This window comes from Ascaphus truei, chromosome 22 (assembly GCF_040206685.1).
Source record: "Ascaphus truei isolate aAscTru1 chromosome 22, aAscTru1.hap1, whole genome shotgun sequence".
In the NCBI taxonomy this organism is placed as follows: domain Eukaryota; kingdom Metazoa; phylum Chordata; class Amphibia; order Anura; family Ascaphidae; genus Ascaphus; species Ascaphus truei.
In genome coordinates, this window is record NC_134504.1 from 19,304,055 (window position 1) to 19,325,929 (window position 21,875).

A 21,875-nucleotide genomic window follows, 5' to 3' on the forward strand; every position below is an offset into this window, starting at 1 on the left:
GACACTCTGTGCGGGGAGCAGGGGGGGACACTCTGTGCGGGGATCAGGGGGACACACACTGCGCGGGGAGCAGGGGGGGAAACACTGCGCGGGGAGCAGGGGAGGACACTCTGCACGGGGAGCAGGGGGGGACACTCTGCGCGGGGAGCAGGGGGGGACACTCTGCGCGGGGAGCAGGGGGGACACTCTGCGCGGGGAGCAAGGGGGGACACTCTGCGTGGGGAGCAGAGAGGGACACTGTGTGGGGAGCAGGGGGGACACACTGTGCGGGGAGCAGGGGGGACATTCTGCACGGGGAGCAGGGGGGGCACTCTGCACGGGGAGCAGGGGGGACACTCTGCACGGGGAGCAGGGGGGGACACTGCGTGGGGAGCAGTGGGGGACACTGCGTGGGGAGCAGGGGGGGACACTCTGCATGGGGAGCATGGGGGGGACTCTGCACGGGGAGAAGGGGGACGGGGACTCTGCACAGGGAGCAGGGGGGGGACTCTGAGTGGGGAGCAGGAGGGGACGACTCTGCACGGGGAGCAGGGGGACAACTCTGCGCGGGGAGCAGGGGGGACGACTCTGCGCGGGGAGCAGCGGGGACGATTCTGCGCGGGGAGCAGGGGGGACGACTCTGCGTGGAGAGCAGGGAGGACGACTCTGCGCGGAGAGCAGGGGGGACGACTCTGCGCGGAGAGCAGGGGGGACGACTCTGCGCGGAGAGCAGGGGGGACGACTCTGCGCGGAGAGCAGGGGGGATGACTCTGCGCGGAGAGCAGGGTGGGACACTCTGCGCAGGGAGCAGGGGGGGACATTCTGCATGGGGAGCAGGGGGGGACACACTGCGCGGGGAGCAGGGGGGACATTCTGCGCGGGGAGCAGGGGGGGGCACTCTGCACGGGGAGCAGGGGGGACACTCTGCACGGGGAGCAGGGGGGACACTCTGCATGGGGAGCAGGGGGGGACACTGCATGGGGAGCAGGGGGGGACACTGTGTGGGGAGCAGGGGGGGACACTCTGCATGGGGAGCAGGGGGGGGACTCTGCACAGGGAGAAGGGGGACGGGGACTCTGCACAGGGAGCAGGGGGGGACTCTGAGCGGGGAGCAGGAAGGGGGGACTCTGCACGGGGAGCAGGGGGGACACCTCTGCGCGGGGAGCAGGGGGGACGACTCTGCGCGGGGAGCAGCGGGGACGACTCTGCGCGGGGAGCAGGGGGGACGACTCTGCGCGGAGAGCAGGGAGGACGACTCTGCACGTAGAGCAGGGGGGATGAATCTGCGCGGAGAGCAGGGGGGACGACTCTGCGCGGAGAGCAGGGGGGACGACTCTGCGCGGAGAGCAGGGGGGACGACTCTGCGCAGGGAGCAGGGGGGGACATTCTGCATGGGGAGCAGGGGGGGACATTCTGCATGGGGAGCAGGGGGGGACACTCTGCGCGGGGAGCAGGGGGGGACACTCTGCGCGGGGAGCAGGGGGGACACTCTGCGCGGGGAGCAGGGGGGGATACTCTGCGTGGGGAGCAGAGAGGGACACTGTGTGGGGAGCAGGGGGGACACATTGCGTGGGGAGCAGGGGGGACATTCTGCACGGGGAGCAGGGGGGGGCACTCTGCACGGGGAGCAGGGGGGACACTCTGCACGGGGAGCAGGGGGGGACACTGCGTGGGGAGCAGGGGGGGACACTGCGTGGGGAGCAGGGGGGGACACTCTGCATGGGGAGCAGGGGGGGGACTCTGCACGGGGAGAAGGGGGACGGGGACTCTGCACAGGGAGCAGGGGGGGACTCTGAGCGGGGAGCAGGAGGACGACTCTGCGCGGAGAGCAGGGGGGACGACTCTGTGCGGAGAGCAGGGGGGACGACTCTGCGCGGAGAGCAGGGGGGATGACTCTGCGCGGAGAGCAGGGTGGGACACTCTGCGCAGGGAGCAGGGGGGGACATTCTGCATGGGGAGCAGGGGGGGACACTCTGCACGGGGAGCAGGGGGGACACTCTGCACGGGGAGCAGGGGGGGACACTGCATGGGGAGCAGGGGGGGACACTGTGTGGGGAGCAGGGGGGGACACTCTGCATGGGGAGCAGGGGGGGGACTCTGCACAGGGAGAAGGGGGACGGGGACTCTGCACAGGGAGCAGGGGGGACTCTGAGCGGGGAGCAGGAGGGGGGGACTCTGCACGGGGAGCAGGGGGGACACCTCTGCGCGGGGAGCAGGGGGGACGACTCTGCGCGGGGAGCAGCGGGGACGACTCTGCGCGGGGAGCAGGGGGGACGACTCTGCGCGGAGAGCAGGGAGGACGACTCTGCACGTAGAGCAGGGGGGATGAATCTGCGCGGAGAGCAGGGGGGACGACTCTGCGCGGAGAGCAGGGGGGACGACTCTGCGCGGAGAGCAGGGGGGACGACTCTGCGCAGGGAGCAGGGGGGGACATTCTGCATGGGGAGCAGGGGGGGACACTCTGCGCGGGGAGCAGGGGGGGACACTCTGCGCGGGGAGCAGGGGGGACACTCTGCGCGGGGAGCAGGGGGACACACTCTGCGTGGGGAGCAGAGAGGGACACTGTGTGGGGAGCTGGGGGGACACATTGCGTGGGGAGCAGGGGGGACATTCTGCACGGGGAGCAGGGGGGGGCACTCTGCATGGGGAGCAGGGGGAACACTCTGCACGGGGAGCAGGGGGGGACACTGCGTGGGGAGCAGGGGGGGACACTGCGTGGGGAGCAGGAGGGGACACTGCATGGGGAGCAGGGGGGGGACTCTGCACGGGGAGAAGGGGGACGGGGACTCTGCACAGGGAGCAGGGGGGATGACTCTGCGCGGAGAGCAGGGTGGGACACTCTGCGCAGGGAGCAGGGGGGGACATTCTGCATGGGGAGCAGGGGGGGACACACTGCGTGGGGAGCAGGGGGGACATTCTGCGCGGGGAGCACTCTGCACGGGGAGCAGGGGGGACACTCTGCACGGGGAGCAGGGGGGACACTCTGCACGGGGAGCAGGGGGGGACACTGCATGGGGAGCAGGGGGGGACACTGTGTGGGGAGCAGGGGGGGACACTCTGCATGGGGAGCAGGGGGGGGACTCTGCACAGGGAGATGGGGGACGGGGACTCTGCACAGGGAGCAGGGGGGGACTCTGAGCGGGGAGCAGGAGGGGGGGACTCTGCACGGGGAGCAGGGGGGACACCTCTGCGCGGGGAGCAGGGGGGACGACTCTGCGCGGGGAGGACTCTGCGCGGGGGAGCAGGGGGGACGACTCTGCGCGGAGAGCAGGGAGGACGACTCTGCACGTAGAGCAGGGGGGGATGAATCTGCGCGGAGAGCAGGGGGGACGACTCTGCGCGGAGAGCAGGGGGGACGACTCTGCGCGGAGAGCAGGGGGGACGACTCTGCGCAGGGAGCAGGGGGGGACATTCTGCATGGGGAGCAGGGGGGGGACACTCTGCGCGGGGAGCAGGGGGGGACACTCTGCGCAGGGAGCAGGGGGGACACTCTGCGCGGGGAGCAGGGGGGGACACTCTGCGTGGGGAGCAGAGAGGGACACTGTGTGGGGAGCAGGGGGGACACATTGCGTGGGGAGCAGGGGGGACATTCTGCACGGGGAGCAGGGGGGGGCACTCTGCACGGGGAGCAGGGGGGACACTCTGCACGGGGAGCAGGGGGGGACACTGCGTGGGGAGCAGGGGGGGACACTGCGTGGGGAGCAGGGGGGGACACTCTGCATGGGGAGCAGGGGGGGGGACTCTGCACGGGGGAGAAGGGGGACGGGGACTCTGCACAGGGAGCAGGGGGGGACTCTGAGCGGGGAGCAGGAGGGGACGACTCTGCACGGGGAGCAGGGGGGGATGACTCTGCGCGGGGAGCAGGGGGGACGACTCTGCGCAGGGAGCAGCGGGGGATGACTCTGCGCGGGGAGCAGGGGGGACGACTCTGCGCGGAGAGCAGGGAGGACGACTCTGCGCGGAGAGCAGGGGGGACGACTCTGCGCGGAGAGCAGGGGGGACGACTCTGCGCGGAGAGCAGGGGGGACGACTCTGCGCGGAGAGCAGGGGGGCGACTCTGCGCGGAGAGCATGGGGGGACACTCTGCGCAGGGAGCAGGGGGGGACATTCTGCATGGGGAGCAGGGGGGGACACTCTGCACGGGGAGCAGGGGGGACAACTCTGCGTGGGGAGCAGGGGGGACGACTCTGCGCGGGGAGCAGCGGGGACGACTCTGCGCGGGGAGCAGGGGGGACACTCTGCACGGGGAGCAGGGGGGGACACTGCATGGGGAGCAGGGGGGGACACTGTGTGGGAGCAGGGGGGGACACTCTGCATGGGGAGCAGGGGGGGGGACTCTGCACAGGGAGAAGGGGGACGGGGACTCTGCACAGGGAGCAGGGGGGGGACTCTGCGCGGAGAGCAGGGGGGACGACTCTGCGCGGAGAGCAGGGGGGACGACTCTGCGCGGAGAGCAGGGGGGACGACTCTGCGCGGAGAGCAGGGGGGACGACTCTGCGCGGAGAGCAGGGGGGACGACTCTGCGCGGAGAGCAGGGGGGCGACTCTGCGCGGAGAGCATGGGGGGACACTCTGCGCAGGGAGCAGGGGGGGACATTCTGCATGGGGAGCAGGGGGGGACACTCTGCACGGGGAGCAGGGGGGGACAACTCTGCGTGGGGAGCAGGGGGGACGACTCTGCGCGGGGAGCAGCGGGGGACGACTCTGCGCGGGGAGCAGGGGGGACACTCTGCACGGGGAGCAGGGGGGACACTGCATGGGGAGCAGGGGGGGACACTGTGTGGGGAGCAGGGGGGGGACACTCTGCATGGGGAGCAGGGGGGGGGACTCTGCACAGGGAGAAGGGGGACGGGGACTCTGCACAGGGAGCAGGGGGGGACTCTGCGCGGAGAGCAGGGGGGACGACTCTGCGCGGAGAGCAGGGGGGGACGACTCTGCGCGGAGAGCAGGGGGGACGACTCTGCGCGGAGAGCAGGGGGGACGACTCTGCGCAGGGAGCAGGGGGGGACATTCTGCATGGGGAGCAGGGGGGGACACTCTGCGCGGGGAGCAGGGGGACACTCTGCGCGGGGAGCAGGGGGGACACTCTGCGCGGGGAGCAGGGGGACACACTCTGCGTGGGGAGCAGAGAGGGAACACTGTGTGGGGAGCAGGGGGGACACATTGCGTTGGGGAGCAGGGGGGACATTCTGCACGGGGAGCAGGGGGGGGCACTCTGCATGGGGAGCAGGGGAACACTTCTGCACGGGGAGCAGGGGGGACACTGCGTGGGGAGCAGGGGGGGACACTGCGTGGGGAGCAGGAGGGGACACTCTGCATGGGGAGCAGGGGGGGGGACTCTGCATGGGAGAAGGGGGACGGGGACTCTGCACAGGGAGCAGGGGGGGACTCTGAGCGGGGAGCAGGGGGGATGACTCTGCGCGGAGAGCAGGGTGGGACACTCTGCGCAGGGAGCAGGGGGGGACATTCTGCATGGGGAGCAGGGGGGGACACACTGCGTGGGGAGCAGGGGGACATTCTGCGCGGGGAGCACTCTGCACGGGGAGCAGGGGGGACACTCTGCACGGGGAGCAGGGGGGACACTCTGCACGGGGAGCAGGGGGGGACACTGCATGGGGAGCAGGGGGGGGACACTGTGTGGGGAGCAGGGGGGGACACTCTGCATGGGGAGCAGGGGGGGGACTCTGCACAGGGAGATGGGGGACGGGGACTCTGCACAGGGAGCAGGGGGGGACTCTGAGCGGGGAGCAGGAGGGGGGGACTCTGCACGGGGAGCAGGGGGGGACACCTCTGCGCGGGGAGCAGGGGGGGACGACTCTGCACGGGGAGGACTCTGCGCGGGGAGCAGGGGGGACGACTCTGCGCGGAGAGCAGGGAGGACGACTCTGCACGTAGAGCAGGGGGGATGAATCTGCGCGGAGAGCAGGGGGGACGACTCTGCGCGGAGAGCAGGGGGGACGACTCTGCGCGGAGAGCAGGGGGGGACGACTCTGCGCAGGGAGCAGGGGGGGACATTCTGCATGGGGAGCAGGGGGGGACACTCTGCGCGGGGAGCAGGGGGGGGACACTCTGCGCGGGGAGCAGGGGGACACTCTGCGCGGGGAGCAGGGGGGGACACTCTGCGTGGGGAGCAGAGAGGGACACTGTGTGGGGAGCAGGGGGGACACATTGCGTGGGGAGCAGGGGGGACATTCTGCACGGGGAGCAGGGGGGGGGCACTCTGCACGGGGAGCAGGGGGGACACTCTGCACGGGGAGCAGGGGGGGGGACACTGCGTGGGGAGCAGGGGGGGACACTGCGTGGGGAGCAGGGGGGGACACTCTGCATGGGGAGCAGGGGGGGGACTCTGCACGGGGAGAAGGGGGACGGGGACTCTGCACAGGGAGCAGGGGGGGGACTCTGAGCGGGGAGCAGGAGGGGACGACTCTGCATGGGGAGCAGGGGGGATGACTCTGCGCGGGGAGCAGGGGGGACGACTCTGCGCAGGGAGCAGCGGGGATGACTCTGCGCGGGGAGCAGGGGGGGACGACTCTGCGCGGAGAGCAGGGAGGACGACTCTGCGCGGAGAGCAGGGGGGGACGACTCTGCGCGGAGAGCAGGGGGGACGACTCTGCGCGGAGAGCAGGGGGGACGACTCTGCGCGGAGAGCAGGGGGGCGACTCTGCGCGGAGAGCATGGGGGGACACTCTGCGCAGGGAGCAGGGGGGGACATTCTGCATGGGGAGCAGGGGGGGACACTCTGCACGGGGAGCAGGGGGGACAACTCTGCGTGGGGAGCAAGGGGGGACGACTCTGCGCGGGAGCAGCGGGACGACTCTGCGCAGGGAGCAGGGGGGACGACTCTGCGCGGAGAGCAGGGGGGACGACTCTGCGCGGAGAGCAGGGGGGACGACTCTGCGCGGAGAGCAGGGGGGACGACTCTGCGCGGAGAGCAGGGGGGACGACTCTGCGCGGAGAGCAGGGGTGGGGAGCAGGGGGACGACTCTGCGCGGGGATCAGGGGGGACGACTCTGCGCGGAGGCAGGGGGGCGACTCTGCGCGGAGAGCAGGGGGGGACACTCTGCGCAGGGAGCAGGGGGGGACATTCTGCATGGGGAGCAGGGGGGGACACTCTGCGCGGGGAGCAGGGGGTGCGACGACTGCATGGGGAGCAGGGGGGCCGACTCTGCGCGGGGAGCAGGGGGCCGACTCTTCGCGGGGGAGGAGGGGGGGGCCGACTCTGTGCGGGGAGCACGGGGGCCGACTCTGCGCGGGGAGCACGGGGGCCGACTCTGCGCGGGGAGCACGGGGGACGACTCTGTGTGGGGAGCAGGGGTGCGACGAGCTGCGCGGGGAGCATGGGGGACGACTCTGCGCGGGGAGCAGGGGGGGGGGACTCTGCGCGGGGAGCAGGGGGGGGGACTCTGCGCGGGCAGGGGGGGACTCTGCGCGGGGAGCAGAGGAGACGACTCTGCGCGGGGAGCAGGGTGGGGGACTCTGCATGGGGAGCAGGGGGGGGAGTCTGCGCGGGGAGCAGGGGGGACAACTCTGCACGGGGAGCAGGGACGACGACTCTGCGCGGGGAGCAGGGGGGGGACACTGCATGGGGAGCAGGGGGGGACACTCTGCGCGGGGAGCAGGGGGGGGGACACTCTGCGCGGGGAGCAGGGGGGGGACACTCTGTGCGGGGATCAGGGGGACACACACTGCGCGGGGAGCAGGGGGGGGAAACACTGCGCGGGGAGCAGGGGGGACACTCTGCGCGGGGAGCAGGGGGGGACACTCTGCGTGGGGAGCAGAGAGGGACACTGTGTGGGGAGCAGGGGGGACACACTGCGCGGGGAGCAGGGGGGACATTCTGCACGGGGAGCAGGGGGGGCACTCTGCACGGGGAGCAGGGGGGACACTCTGCACGGGGAGCAGGGGGGGACACTGCGTGGGGAGCAGGGGGGGACACTGCGTGGGGAGCAGGGGGGGACACTCTGCATGGGGAGCAGGGGGGGGACTCTGCGCGGGGAGAAGGGGGATGGGGACTCTGCACAGGGAGCAGGGGAGTGACTCTGAGCGGGGAGCAGGAGGGGACGACTCTGCACGGGGAGCAGGGGGGACAACTCTGCGCGGGGAGCAGGGGGGACGACTCTGCGCGGGGAGCAGCGGGGACGACTCTGCGCGGGGAGCAGGGGGGACGACTCTGCGCGGAGAGCAGGGAGGACGACTCTGCGCGGAGAGCAGGGGGGACGACTCTGCGCGGAGAGCAGGGGGGACGACTCTGCGCGGAGAGCAGGGGGGACGACTCTGCGCGGAGAGCAGGGGGGGACACTCTGCGCAGGGATCAGGGGGGGACATTCTGCATGGGGAGCAGGGGGGGACACTCTGCGCGTGGAGCAGGGGGGACAACTCTGCGCGGGGAGCAGAGCAGGGGGGACGACTCTGCGCGGAGAGCAGGGGGGGACACTGCGCAGGGAGCAGGGGGGGACATTCTGCATGGGGAGCAGGGGGGACACTCTGCGCGGGGAGCAGGGGTGCGACGACTGCACGGGGAGCAGGGGGGCCGACTCTGCGCGGGGAGCAGGGGGCCGACTCTTCGCGGGGAGGAGGGGGGCCGACTCTGTGCGGGGAGCACGGGGGCCGAATCTGCGCGGGGAGCACGGGGGCCGACTCTGCGCGGGGAGCATGGTGGACGACTATGTGTGGGGAGCAGGGGTGCGACGACTGCGCGGGGAGCAGGGGGTACAACTCTCTGCGCGGGGAACAGCGGGGGGGAATCTGCGCGGGGAGCAGGGGGGGGGACTCTGCGCGGGGAGCAGGGGGGGGACTCTGCGCGGGCAGGGGGGGACTCTGCGCGGGGAGCAGGGGAGACGACTCTGCGCGGGGAGCAGGGTGGGGACTCTGTGCGGGGATCAGGGACACACACACTGCGCGGGGAGCAGGGGGGAAACACTGCGCGGGGAACAGGGGTGGACACTCTGCGCAGGGAGCAGGGGGGGACATTCTGCATGGGGAGCAGGGGGGGACACTCTGCGCGGGGAGCAGTGGGGGACACTCTGCGCGGGGAGCAGGGGGGACACTCTGCGCAGGGAGCAGGGGGGGACACTCTGCGTGGGGAGCAGAGAGGGACACTGTGTGGGGAGCAGGGGGGACACACTGCGCGGGGAGCAGGGGGGACATTCTGCGCGGGGAGCAGGGGGGCACTCTGCACGGGGAGCAGGGGGGCACTCTGCACGGGGAGCAGGGGGGACACTCTGCACGGGGAGCAGGGGGGACACTCTGCACGGGGAGCAGGGGGGGACACTGCATGGGGAGCAGGGGGGGACACTGCGTGGGGAGCAGGGGGGGACACTCTGCATGGGGAGCAGGGGGGGGACTCTGCACGGGGAGTAGGGGGACGGGGACTCTGCACAGGGAGCAGGGGGGGACTCTGAGCGGGGAGCAGGAGGGGGGGACTCTGCACGGGGAGCAGGGGGGACAACTCTGCGCGGGGAGCAGGGGGGACGACTCTGCGCGGGGAGCAGCGGGGACGACTCTGCGCGGGGAGCAGGGGGGACGACTCTGCGTGGAGAGCAGGGAGGACGACTCTGCGCGGAGAGCAGGGGGGACGACTCTGCACGGAGAGCAGGGGGGACGACTCTGCGCGGAGAGCAGGGGGGACGACTCTGCACGGAGAGCAGGGGGGACGACTCTGCGCGGAGAGCAGGGGGAACGACTCTGCACGGAGAGCAGGGGGGACGACTCTGCGCGGAGAGCAGGGGGGACGACTCTGCGCGGAGAGCAGGGGGGGACACTCTGCGCAAGGAGCAGGGGGGGACATTCTGCATGGGGAGCAGGGGGGGACACTCTGCGCGGGGAGCAGGGGGGACACTCTGCACGGGGAGCAGGGGGGACACTCTGCGCGGGGAGCAGGGGGGGACACTGCATGGGGAGCAGAGGGGGACACTGTGTGGGGAGCAGGGGAGACACACTGCGTGGGGAGCAGGGGGGGACACTCTGCGCGGGGAACAGGGGGGACATTCTGCGCGAGGAGCAGGGGGGGCACTCTGCACGGGGAGCAGGGGGGACACTCTGCACGGGGAGCAGGGGGGACACTGCGTTGGGAGCAGGGGGGGACACTGCGTGGGGAGCAGGCGGGGACACTCTGCGTGGGGAGCAGGGGGGGGACTCTGCACGGGGAGAAGGGGGACGGGGACTCTGCACAGGGAGCAGGGGGGGACTCTGAGCGGGGAGCAGGAGGGGGGGACTCTGCACGGGGAGCAGGGGGGACAACTCTGCGCGGGGAGCAGGGACGACGACTCTGCGCGGTGAGCAGCGGGGACGACTCTGCGCGGGGAGCAGGGGGGACGACTCTGCGCGGAGAGCAGGGGGGACGACTCTGCGCGGAGAGCAGGGAGGACGACTCTGCGCGGAGAGCAGGGGGGATGACTCTGCGTGGAGAGCAGGGGGGACGACTCTGCGCGGAGAGCAGGGGGGATGACTCTGCGCGGAGAGCAGGGGGGACGACTCTGCGCGGGGAGCGGGGGGGGGCGACACTGCGCGGGGAGCAGGGGGGACACTGCATGGGGAGCAGGGGGGGACTCTGCGCAGGGAGAAGGGGGACGGGGACTCTGCGTGGGGAGCAGGGGGGGACACTCTGCACGGGGAGCAGGGAGGGGCACTCTGCGCGGGGATTAGGGGGGGGACACTCTGCGCGGGGAGCAGGGGGGACGACTCTGCGCGGGGAGCAGCGGGGACGACTCTGCGCGGGGAGCAGGGGGGACGACTCTGCGTGGAGAGCAGGGAGGGCGACTCTGCGCGGAGAGCAGGGGGGACGACTCTGCGCGGAGAGCAGGGGGGACGACTCTGCGCGGAGAGCAGGGGGGACGACTCTGCGCGGAGAGCAGGGGGGACGACTCTGCGCGGAGAGCAGGGGGGACGACTGTGCGCGGAGAGCAGGGGGGACGACTCTGCGCGGAGAGCAGGGGGGACGACTCTGCGCGGAGAGCAGGGGGGACGACTCTGCGCGGAGAGCAGGGGGGACGACTCTGCGCGGGGAGCAGGGGAGGGGGACGACTCTGCGCGGGGAGCAGGGGAGGGGGACGACTCTGCGCGGGCAGCAGGGCGGGACGACTCTGCGTGGGGAGCAGGGGACGACGACTCTGTGCGGGGAGCAGGGGACGACGACTCTGTGCGGGGAGCAGGGGGGGACGACTCTGTGCGGGGAGCAGGGGGGGGTCTCTGCGTGGGGAGCAGGGGGGGGACTCTGCTCGGGGAGCGGGACTCTGCGTGGGGAGCAGGGGGGGGACTCTGCACGGGGAGCAGGGGGGGGATTCCGCACGGGGAGCAGGGGGGGGACTCTGCGTGGGGAGCAGGGGGGGACATTCTGCGCGGGGAGCAGGGGGGACACTCTGCACAGGGAGCAGGGGGGACACTCTGCGCGGGGAGCAGGGGGGGACACTCTGCGCGGGGAGCAGGGGGGGACACTCTGCGCGGGGAGCAGGGAGGGGCACTCTGCACGGTGATTAGGGGTGGGGACACTCTGCGCGGGGAGCAGGGTGGGACAATGCTCGGCGAGCAGGGGGGGAACTCTGCGCGGGGAGCAGGGGGGGACACTCTGCGTGGGGATCAGGGGGGGGACACTCTGCGTGGGGATCAGGGGGGGACACTCTGTGCGGGGAGCAGGGGGGGACACTGCGTGGGAAACAGGGGGGACACTCTGCACGGGGAGCAGGGGGGGGACACTCTGCGTGGGGAACAGGGGGGGACACTCTGCGCGGGGAGCAGGGGGGGACACTCTGTGCAGGGAGCAGGGGGGACACTCTGTGCAGGGAGCAGGGGGGGACACTCTGCGCGGGGAGCAGGGGGGGACACTCTGCGCGGGGAGCAGGGGGGGACACTGCGCGGGGAGCAGGGGGGACACTCTGCGCGGGGAGCAGGGGGGGACAATCTGCGCGGGGAGCAGGGGGACACACTCTGCGCGGGGAGCAGGGGGGACACTCTGCGCGGGGAGCAGGGAGGGGCACTCTGTACGGGGATTAGGGGGGGGACACTCTGCGCGGGGAGCAGGGGGGGACACTGCGCGGGGAGCAGGGGGGGAACTCTGCGCGGGGAGCAGGGGGGGGAAACTCTGAGCGGGGAGCAGGGGGGGACACACTGCGTGGGGAGCAGGGGGGGAAACTCTGAGCGGGGAGCAGGGGGGGACACACTGCGTGGGGAGCAGGGGGGGACACTCTGCGTGGGGAGCAGTTGGGGGACACTCTGCGCGGGGTGCAGGGGGGGACACTCTGCGCGGGGAGCAGGGGGGGACACTCTGCGCGGGGAACAGGGGGGACACTCTGCACGGGGAGCAGGGGGGGGACACTCTGCGTGGGGAACAGGGGGGGACACTCTGCGCGGGGATCAGGGGGGGACACTCTGCGCAGGGAGCAGGGGGACACACTCTGTGCTGGGAGCAGGGGGGGACACTGCGCGGGGAGCAGGGGGGGACACTGTGCGGGGAGCAGGGGGGGACACTCTGCACGGGGAGCAGGGGGGGACACTGCGCGGGGAGCAGGGGGGGACACTCTGCGCAGGGAGCAGGGGGGACACTCTGCGCGGGGAGCAGGGGGGGACACTCTGCACGGGGAGCAGGGGGGACACTCTGCGCGGGGAGCAGGCGGGGACACTCTGCGCGGGGAGCAGGGGGGGGTACTCTGCGCGGGGAGCAGGGGGGACACTGCGCGGGGAGCAAGGGGGACACTCTGTGCGGGGAGCTTGGGGGGACACTATGCGAGGGGAGCAAGGGGGGGACTCTGCGTGGGGAGCAGGGGGGGCTGTGTGGGGAGCAGGGGGAGCTGTGTGTGGGGAGCAGGGGGAGCTGTGTGTGGGGAGCAGGGGGGCTGTGTGTGGGGAGCAGGGGGGCTGTGTGTGGGGAGCAGGGGGAGCTGTGTGTGGGGAGCAGGGGGAGCTGTGTGTGGGGAGCAGGGGGGGCTGTGTGTGGGGAGCAGGGGGGCTGTGTGTGGGGAGCAGGGTGGGCTGTGTGTGGGGAGCAGGGGGATCTGTATGATTAGCAGGGTGTTACTGTCTTGTCTTTAATCTGCACAGTATGTGACACCTTTATCTTTATTGAAGTCTATAAAAACTACAACTCCCATGATCCTCTTAGTGTGAGCATGCGCAGTAGGACACAGAGCAGAGACCCGGATGTAGTGATTGTCTCCACTTCCTGGAACTCAGACCATTACAAACATAGAAAGAGACCCTAAGATCCGTCTGCAGCAGAGAGACCACAGAGGCAGAAGCATCCAAGCAAGGTGCGTGTCACCCTGCTGAGAGCTCACATGTTAGGGAGAAGGAGCGGCTCAGTGAGTACAGACATTGACTGGTACTGAGCAGGGGAACCTGGTTTAATTCCCGGTATTTGCTCCTTGTGACCTTGGGCAAGTCACTTTATCTCCCTGTGCCACAAGCACCAAAAACATAGATTGTAAGCTCCATGGGGCAGGGGCTGTGGCTACAAAATGTCTCTAAAGCACTACGTAAAACTAGCAGCGCTATACAAGAACTATTATTATGCGGTGGTCTGGGGATCAAGGTTAGACAATCACCCCACTCTCCCCCCCACCCGAGAGAACATAGACAAGGGAACCTTTGGTATACTATGCCCCTTGATGTCGTGTAGCAACCGGTATCATATGAATATATATACATACACACACACACACACACGTGTATATATATATATATATATATATATATATATATATATATATATATATATATATATATATATTACATATATATATATATATATATATATATATATATATATATTACATATATATATATATATATATTACATATATATATATTACATACATATATATATATATATATATATATATTACATATACACCATACGATACCGGTTGCAACACGACATCAAAGGACAGCACGCAGGTAAGTAAATCATAATTTTTCTATATTTGATAGACACAAAAACCTTTTTGTGTCTTCTATCAAATATAGAAAATGTATGATTTACTTACCTGCGTGCTGTCCCTTGATGTCGTGTTGCAACCGATATCGTATGGTCTGTTATTGCTTTATGGGATAAGCACCAAAACTTATTTACTTGAAAATGGTGTGCCGGCTGTGCATTGGAATATATATATACACTGTATATATATATATATAGTATATATATATAGTGCAGAATAAATGAGTTCTTCAGTATTAGGTGATACCTTTTTTATTGGACTAACAATTTATGTCATAGGACAAGCTTTCGAGAGTTTTCCTCTTCAGGTCAAGCAATACTGATATACAAAGGATTCTATGGCTAAAACAGTGTAGAGGAAAAAAAAAACAAAACAGATATGTACTGTAGATAAGGTAGCGAAGCGGGCTGTCAAACGCCCATACGGGGCAATATTGCTTGACCAGGGAGGCTGCGAGGGACCCCCTCCCCCTCCCACTTGGAACCGGTACCCACATATAAACAGACAAGTAATGACAGACTCAGTTTGGAGGCCGCGGCTTTGTTTATTAAACACCCTACCTTATCTACAGTACATATCTGTTTTTTTTTTCTCTACACTGTTTTAGCCATAGAATCCTTTGTATATCAGTATTGCTAGACCTGAAGAAGAGAGGAAAACTCTCGAAAGCTTGTCCTATGACATAAATTGTTAGTCCAATAAAAAAGGTATCACCTAATACCGAAGAACTCATTTATTCTGCACTATTGCAACTCTACTAACACGGCTATTTTCTGCTTTATTTATACACACACACACACACGCACACGCACACACACACGTCTCTCTGATGCCAAACGGGGCACCAGATTTATTTGCATTCACACTATAGCACTGTACAGTTTGTTACTATGTTGCACTAAGAGGGCGTTGCTATTCTTATAGCTGTTGTTATTTGATTCTTTATACTGTGGGTTTGTATATTAGATGGTTATCTTGTAACAATCCTGAACCATTAATGTATTTTGTAGTGTTTGAAATTATGTTCCTGTTTGAGGATGGACCAGATGTGCGTCTTGGTGTCCCTGTGTTCTCTGACTCCTTTGGGGTTGTTTTGTGTTAATAATTTTAGGTTTGAAAGCTTATACTAAATGTTGTATATTTCTCCAAGAAAACAGATCATACTAATTACACTTCTTCTCTTTTATACAGACACAGCTGGCATTCACCAAATATAAATCAAGGAACGTCCTATCTCAGCACCTTCAGAGGAGCACCGCCCACTACCAGCATGGACAGAGGAGCACCGCCCACTACCAGCATGGACAGAGGAGCACTGCCCACGACCAGCACGGACAGAGGAGCACTGCCCACGACCAGCACGGACAGAGGAGCACTGCCCACGACCAGCACGGACAGAGGAGCACTGCCCAGGACCAGCACGGACAGAGGAGCACTGCCCACGACCAGCACGGACAGAGGAGCACTGCCCACGACCAGCACGGACAGAGGAGCACTGCCCACGACCAGCACGGACAGAGGAGCACTGCCCACGACCAGCACGGACAGAGAAGCACTGCCCACTACCAGCATGGATCCGCACTTGTTAAGTGAGTACTGTATATATTTTGATGGCTCTGAAATTTGCAAGGACGGGATATGTGGTTATTTTGCAGTTATTGAATTTGTAATAAATATGGCAGAAATGATTAATGATTTTAGTCGATCTGGCAGCGTGAGATAAACATGGTGGTTACAAATTGTCTTAAAAATACAAGAATTGTTTTTATTGCCTGTTAAACCCCTGACCAGGCCTTAGGTTTATAAGACTGATGGTATCTAGAAATAAGGACATCTGGTTTTGTAAGTGGGGGGATTTGAGATATGGCTGTCCTGACACTATAATAAACGTAAAGCTTTTAAATGTACCCCGAAAGACCACCTTTGGAGGATTCGGCTGAGTATCAAGGGACGTGGCTAAATTTAAATATCCTGAATCTGACCGCACTTTACAAGAATAACAAATAGATATGTGTAACCGTTGTGATTACACAAATCAAATGATACCAATAACCAGGGTTTTCTATGTATAATCTATGTTTCTCATGCAAAAATAGAAGTTATACGGTCATATTTACTATCCAGGCGATTATATTAAGAAATGGGGTAGTGATTAGTGATCAAGCGCTAGTTATATGTGTAAAAAGGGATTACTATCAATATTGTATGCACACCTATATTATAATGTCCAACACTGAAAATTATACCGGTATGTCCATGAGCTGCGTGCAAAGTCGGGTGATTTTCTGGGGAAATCCGAGATAGATATACTAGCAAAGAATGACTTTAGTGAACCATAAAAGATGATGATTTCAAACAAACAATCTTAAACGTCAAAAGAACAGGGTTTTTGTCTTTAGTTGTAAAACTGACGTAGACAGAGTGAAGAAAGGGGTGGTATGAGAAAACGGCCAGAAAGGTGCGGTTATGATGTTCTCATTGACAGGCATTTAGAATATATAACCCTGCATTTTAATTATGACGTAGATTTCAACAAAGGAAGTATCTCACGTTAACAAGATACATGAAGTCTCATACTTTTCAACTCAAGACCTTTTTGTGAAGAAGAAACACCTTATACTGTACATGTTTAGTGGTAACATATAGGAATTATTTGTTTCTTATTCTTTTGATTAAAATGTCTGCGTTTTATTTTAACTGTATTTTCTTATAACTTTTTTTCTGTAACATAAGCACTGTATTTTTGTCTATTAAAGCTAAACTTTACTAAGTAATACTTTGGGCTCTTCTTGAACTGTTGCATTTTTTGTAGAGTAATGTACATTTTTTCTACATCCTCCATGGCAGTCATAACTAATGGGATATAGTTCCTCCTTAGCTGGGATTGGACAATAAAGTTCTGACACCGGTATAAAGGATGTTTCCTCATCCCTGGTCAGTTAATTTTGTCCTTCCTAGCTGGGAGAAGGATGTGTTCATCCTTCCTGCCACTTTTTCACACCATTTTTGGCATTCAAAATGTTCTTTACATTGAAGAAGACGGATTACTTTATGGCATTGAGGTGGGCTGCCTGTTATTCTCCTGAGGTTGGACACTTGGATCCATAAGGGAAGGACCCGCTCACTACCAGGGTTTTTCACCCTCTGGTATGTGTCCACAGATTTGAATCAGGTACAGGAATACTCTGCAGGGGGTCTGGGACGCAGGATTCCCTCACTCGCTGCTCCCCCGGGGTGTGTAATGGCATCCCAGGGGCAAGGGAGGCCAATGCATGGTACTTCCAGTTTTACCGTAGTCTGGGAGGACTACAGAGCCTGGTCCCACTCCATGGCGGTCTGCGGACATTGCTTCCGGTCGATAGTAGAACCAATGATTTCACTTCTGGTCTCTTGGGACGCCGGAAAAGTGCGGAAGCAGGTTCAGCCAAGTATGTAAAAGGTAACCCTTTGTCAACTGCACTAGGTTGCACCAAGACTCTTTGCACAAGACGCTGATCTAACAAACAGTAACTGCCTCTGGGATTCTGCCTCTCCATGCAGTCACTTCCTGCAGCACAGCCAATCTACCTCTCAATATGGTTTGCATGTCCGGTGATAATATAGTGTACCTGATAATCCTGGTCTCAAGCAGTTAAAGCCCTCTGCTCTTGCAAAACATATGAGAAAAATTGCATGCTATCTGCAGCAGCCTGCATGCTCCACAATGTGGTATACTTGATCTGCTATACTGTAGTGACCTTGTAAGTCTGCTCTTAAGCAGGTAAGTGGTACTTGCTTATATATTTCAACTTTGAAGATTGCAACCTGCCTACCCTGCAAGTGGTTTCCTGCTGTTACTAAATCTGGACTTTACCTGGTATAGCTGCTCCCAAGCAGGAACCAAATGACTGCTCATTAATCATGTCTGTTTCTATGACACAAACGGCAGTGTTCAAATCGGAGCAATCATCACTGGATTCCTCGGCTGTTAAGCCTAGGAAAGCGACTGCAAAATCCAGGTATTGAGCGATCTGTGAAGTTAAGATACCAGCATCTCACACCTAAAGACTGTGTGCTGCTCGTATTACTAAAGTGACAGAGGAAGATGCCCCTTCCCCTTTAAATTAGTTTGTTTGCTGGATGAAATCCTCACTCATGCAATCCTTTGAGAAACTAGGATCCCAGCCTAAACTTAAATGTACCAGATCTCAATTTCAGTCGATGGGGAAGACGACCGTACAGATGCAGCCAGATGTATCTCTAACCTGCTGCAACAAGTGCTAGGGAACCTCGGACCAAACGTGGAGCGTTCATAGCAAAGTGCATATAAGGGGGGATTGGCCAAACAGGTTTAACATAGCGGGGGTCTCTGCTACTGAATGAGACTCCCACTCTGTGAATCGTACCGTGCTGCATCTGTCTGGAAGAGACACACATTGAGAGCAGATATAATCCGTCACTCTCTATGCGCTCCTCGATCAGATGAGAGCGCTGCTTTTATTTTAATAATATTGGTGCCTATAACTCAGGAAGCAGGAGTCCACGGAGCTGAAATTAATAGGGTTTCCTCCAGAGATCCCCTGCTTCAATAATATGTTATTAAAATTAAAGCCGTGCAATCGCCTGTTAGAAGTGCTCAGAAAGAGGGACTGATTCTGTCTCCGCTCTACATGTCTCTTCCAGACTGGTGCAGACCAGTAGGATTCACACTGCAGGAGTCCCATTCAGAAGCAGAGACCCCTGCTGTGTTAATCTTGAAGGTCACGGGGATTCCGTGAGCAGGTGGGTGTCAGGAATGTACAAACACACAATCCCAGCAAGTCATTCTCCCTCCAACAGAGGTAAAAGAGAAGTTTCACAGTTTAGTGTTAGGACCTGCAAATGCCTTGCATGTTATGCCTTGACTTTGGCTTGCAGGTTGTAACGGTGTGCTCACCACAAACAAGACGTGACCGCGAGGCCGAGGTTGGGATTTGGTAAATGCCAACCCACAGCCACGTGGGCGTGTCTGGAGTGTAGATTGGTCGAGGTAGCCGGGTTGGGGTAGAAGTCAGGATGGTCAATGATACTTGCCGAAGTATTGATCGTTGCAGGTACTTAGCCAAGGTCGGGACTGGAGAGGTGCGCATCGTCGTGGGTAAGCCGAGGTCAGGAGCGGAGAGCTACGGAATCCAGAAAACAGGCAAGGCACGGACAGCAGGCAGGATTGTAGTGAACCCAGCGCACATGCACAAGGTTAGGCTCAGCCAATGTGCCAGAGGGCAGGATAAACATATAAGGCAGAATAGTCCAATGAACTGCAAGCATACTCGGGAGTATGCCTGGCTGAGAGGCAGCACAGGTGAATCCCATTACACAGCGGAACAAGATGAACTTTGCGTGGGTGATGCGCATAGCAGGTGCGTGCTGCGCGACTGTGACGTCACTGTGCGAGTGAAGCCTGGAGGCGGGACCAGCGGAGGTGGCATTAGAAGCCGAGTGAGATCAGCGCATATCTGTAAGAGGTACTCTGGCAATGGTTGGTCCATGAGATGTGCTGCAGGAGGCAGCAGACGCAGGACCCCTGATCGCGGGTTCAGGTGAGCAGAGAGCACGCCGAGATGTGCGTGGATGACTTACAGTACCCCCCACCCCCTCAGGAGAGACCTCTGGGTGACTCCTGGTGGGCTTGTCAGGGTATCTCAGATGGAAGAGACAGAGTAGTCTGGGTGCCTGGAGACGAGGAATCCAGGACCTTTCTTCGGGTCCGATACCCTTCCAGTGCACCAAGTATTGGATTGATCCTCCTGGAGGAGCTGGAATCCAGGATGGATTGTACCTCGTATTCCTGTTGGCCTTGTACGAGGCAAGGAGGAGGTGAAGAAGAGTCAGAAGAAAGAGTTACGAGTAATCTGCTTCAGTAGGGAGACGTGAAATACAGAAGATATTCTCATAGACGGCGGAAGGCTTAGTCGGTAAGCGACCGGGTTGACTTTCTCGGAAATAACGAATGGTCCTAAAAATCTGGGTACCAGTTTCAGTGTAGGAACTTTGAGTCTAATGTTTTTAGATGACAGCCAGACCTTGTCTCCTGGTTTAAACTCTTGGATCTTTCTTCGGTGACGATCCACCTGCGCCTTTTGTCTGGTAGTTGCTTTCTTGAGATTGTGCTGAATCCTTCTCCAAAGCCTTTAAAAACTATTGATTCTGTCTGCAGCTGGTACCCCAGAAGTGGATGTGGAGATGGGTAGAAGTAGAGGGTGAAATCCGTAATTAATGAAGGGTGACTCAGAGGTGAGTTCATTGGGCAAATTGTTAGGTGCGAATTTGGCCCAGGGAAGGAGCTCAGACCAGTCATCTTGGGTATCAGACACAAAACACTGGATATACTGTTCCCGGGACTGATTGGTGTCACGAGAGCTTGCGACAGGCTGTAATTGTACACCAAAAACTATATATAAATATATATATACCTGGGTTTGAACTGGGACGAGACTTAAGATATAATAAAGTGATTTTATTCCTTGATAAAGGTGAACACAGCAAATATGTACAAATAACAGGCAAAATATAGACACTTACTTAAAAGATGAAAATAATGAAAACAGTCCCAGCTGGACTGGCAGTTTCATGCAGCAATCAGCCCAAGACATTGCATGGCATTTCTTCTCAGCAATCAAGATGGTATAGAACAACAGGCCTGATAACATGCAGGCCTGCAGACTTTGCATGAACAGCATGAACATGAACAACCTGGATAAAAGGGTGCCTTTGACTTATATATCATTTTAACCTCCTCTTTCCCAGTTTACGGCCCCGTGCCGTCTAGTAAAATCCTCTTTTGAAGCTTTTGAAGCTAGGTGGTCCGTGTGAAAAGTTCCACTTCCTCTGGTTAATTCCTTTTGTCCGTTGGGCCAAGCATAAGCAATTAGCCCAATAGTCTTTGATGATCAGGTTTGTAAATTCTAGCCTTTCCTGCTCATCACCCCAGGGGTTCCTCAGACTCAACCAAAATTTCATATTTACTGCAAATCATTGCATAACTTCCGTTCCGTTATACACACAGTCAGGTGAGATATATTACTGCATTCTGGGACACCTGACGCTCGTAGAGAGACCCATCATTACATTGTAATATGAACATTAATAGAGATATTAATATCTGGCATTTAGCAGCAGTTACATATTCAATGTTTAGACTTCCCAAGATCGGCTTACTCTCGCCAATACACTTATGTAATTCTTAGCCGGTTCAGCCAAGGACATCTCATAGTATTCTTATATTTAATAAAGTTACTCACTTTTGATATCCTGTTGGGGGGTACCTTTTGCTGGAAGGTGTGAATAACAAACCCTTCCCTTCCTTTTGCCTGCTTCCCGCATAAACAATTCCCCTGGGAAGCCAGGCTCAAATCTAGCAGGATATCCTATTTAGCATCCAACTGGCCACGTCAATAAACCTTTTGAAGTGGGCTTTTGCTTTTTGCATAACCAATTAGGTCAGTTACCTATTGATCAGGGCGATGTATCACACCTCTCTGTTGATATACACTTCCAGTGAATACTCATATGAGGCACCATTTGGTTCCTTACGCATTATAAAGACAGGCATTCTGCCTGTACATTAGCACACCATTAGCATTCTGCCTGTGTATTTCAAAAACTCCAAAAAAGCCACTTTATCAAAAATATATGTTTCTCTTATGACAACGTTATATTTTTAATATGTGTGTACTTGGGGGGTGACCCGGAGGCTGTACCCCAAGGCTCAGGGTCCTGGCTTACTCAGTTACCAAATTACCAGTTTTCAGGTAACTGTTTATTCAGCACTGCATATAAGATTAACCCCTTAAGTCCCAGTGGGTGGGTTATGCAGACCCTGATCCAGCAACAACATCATTTACACAGGGGAATAAGCATTTTCATGTTATTTAACAAGGGTTAAGTCACAGTTCTGGGCCTCAGCCCAGTTAACCCCTTGTCTCCCTGGCGAGGTTAGAGGGGGGCCCTT

At 60.4% G+C, this 21,875-nt stretch overlaps 1 protein-coding gene across 1 annotated transcript in view; it reads left to right on the forward strand.

Moving 5' to 3' along the window:
• Nucleotides 1–13,098: 13,098 nt before the first annotated feature.
• The window catches only part of LOC142472496 (uncharacterized), a 664,758-nt gene continuing 655,981 nt past the window's right edge, over nt 13,099–21,875 (forward strand). The window contains exons 1-2 of the mRNA XM_075579553.1: nt 13,099–13,219; nt 15,098–15,495. Of these exons, the coding sequence (XP_075435668.1) occupies nt 15,177–15,495 (319 nt within the window). The 5' untranslated portion in view covers nt 13,099–13,219; nt 15,098–15,176. The remainder of the gene's footprint in view (nt 13,220–15,097; nt 15,496–21,875) is intronic.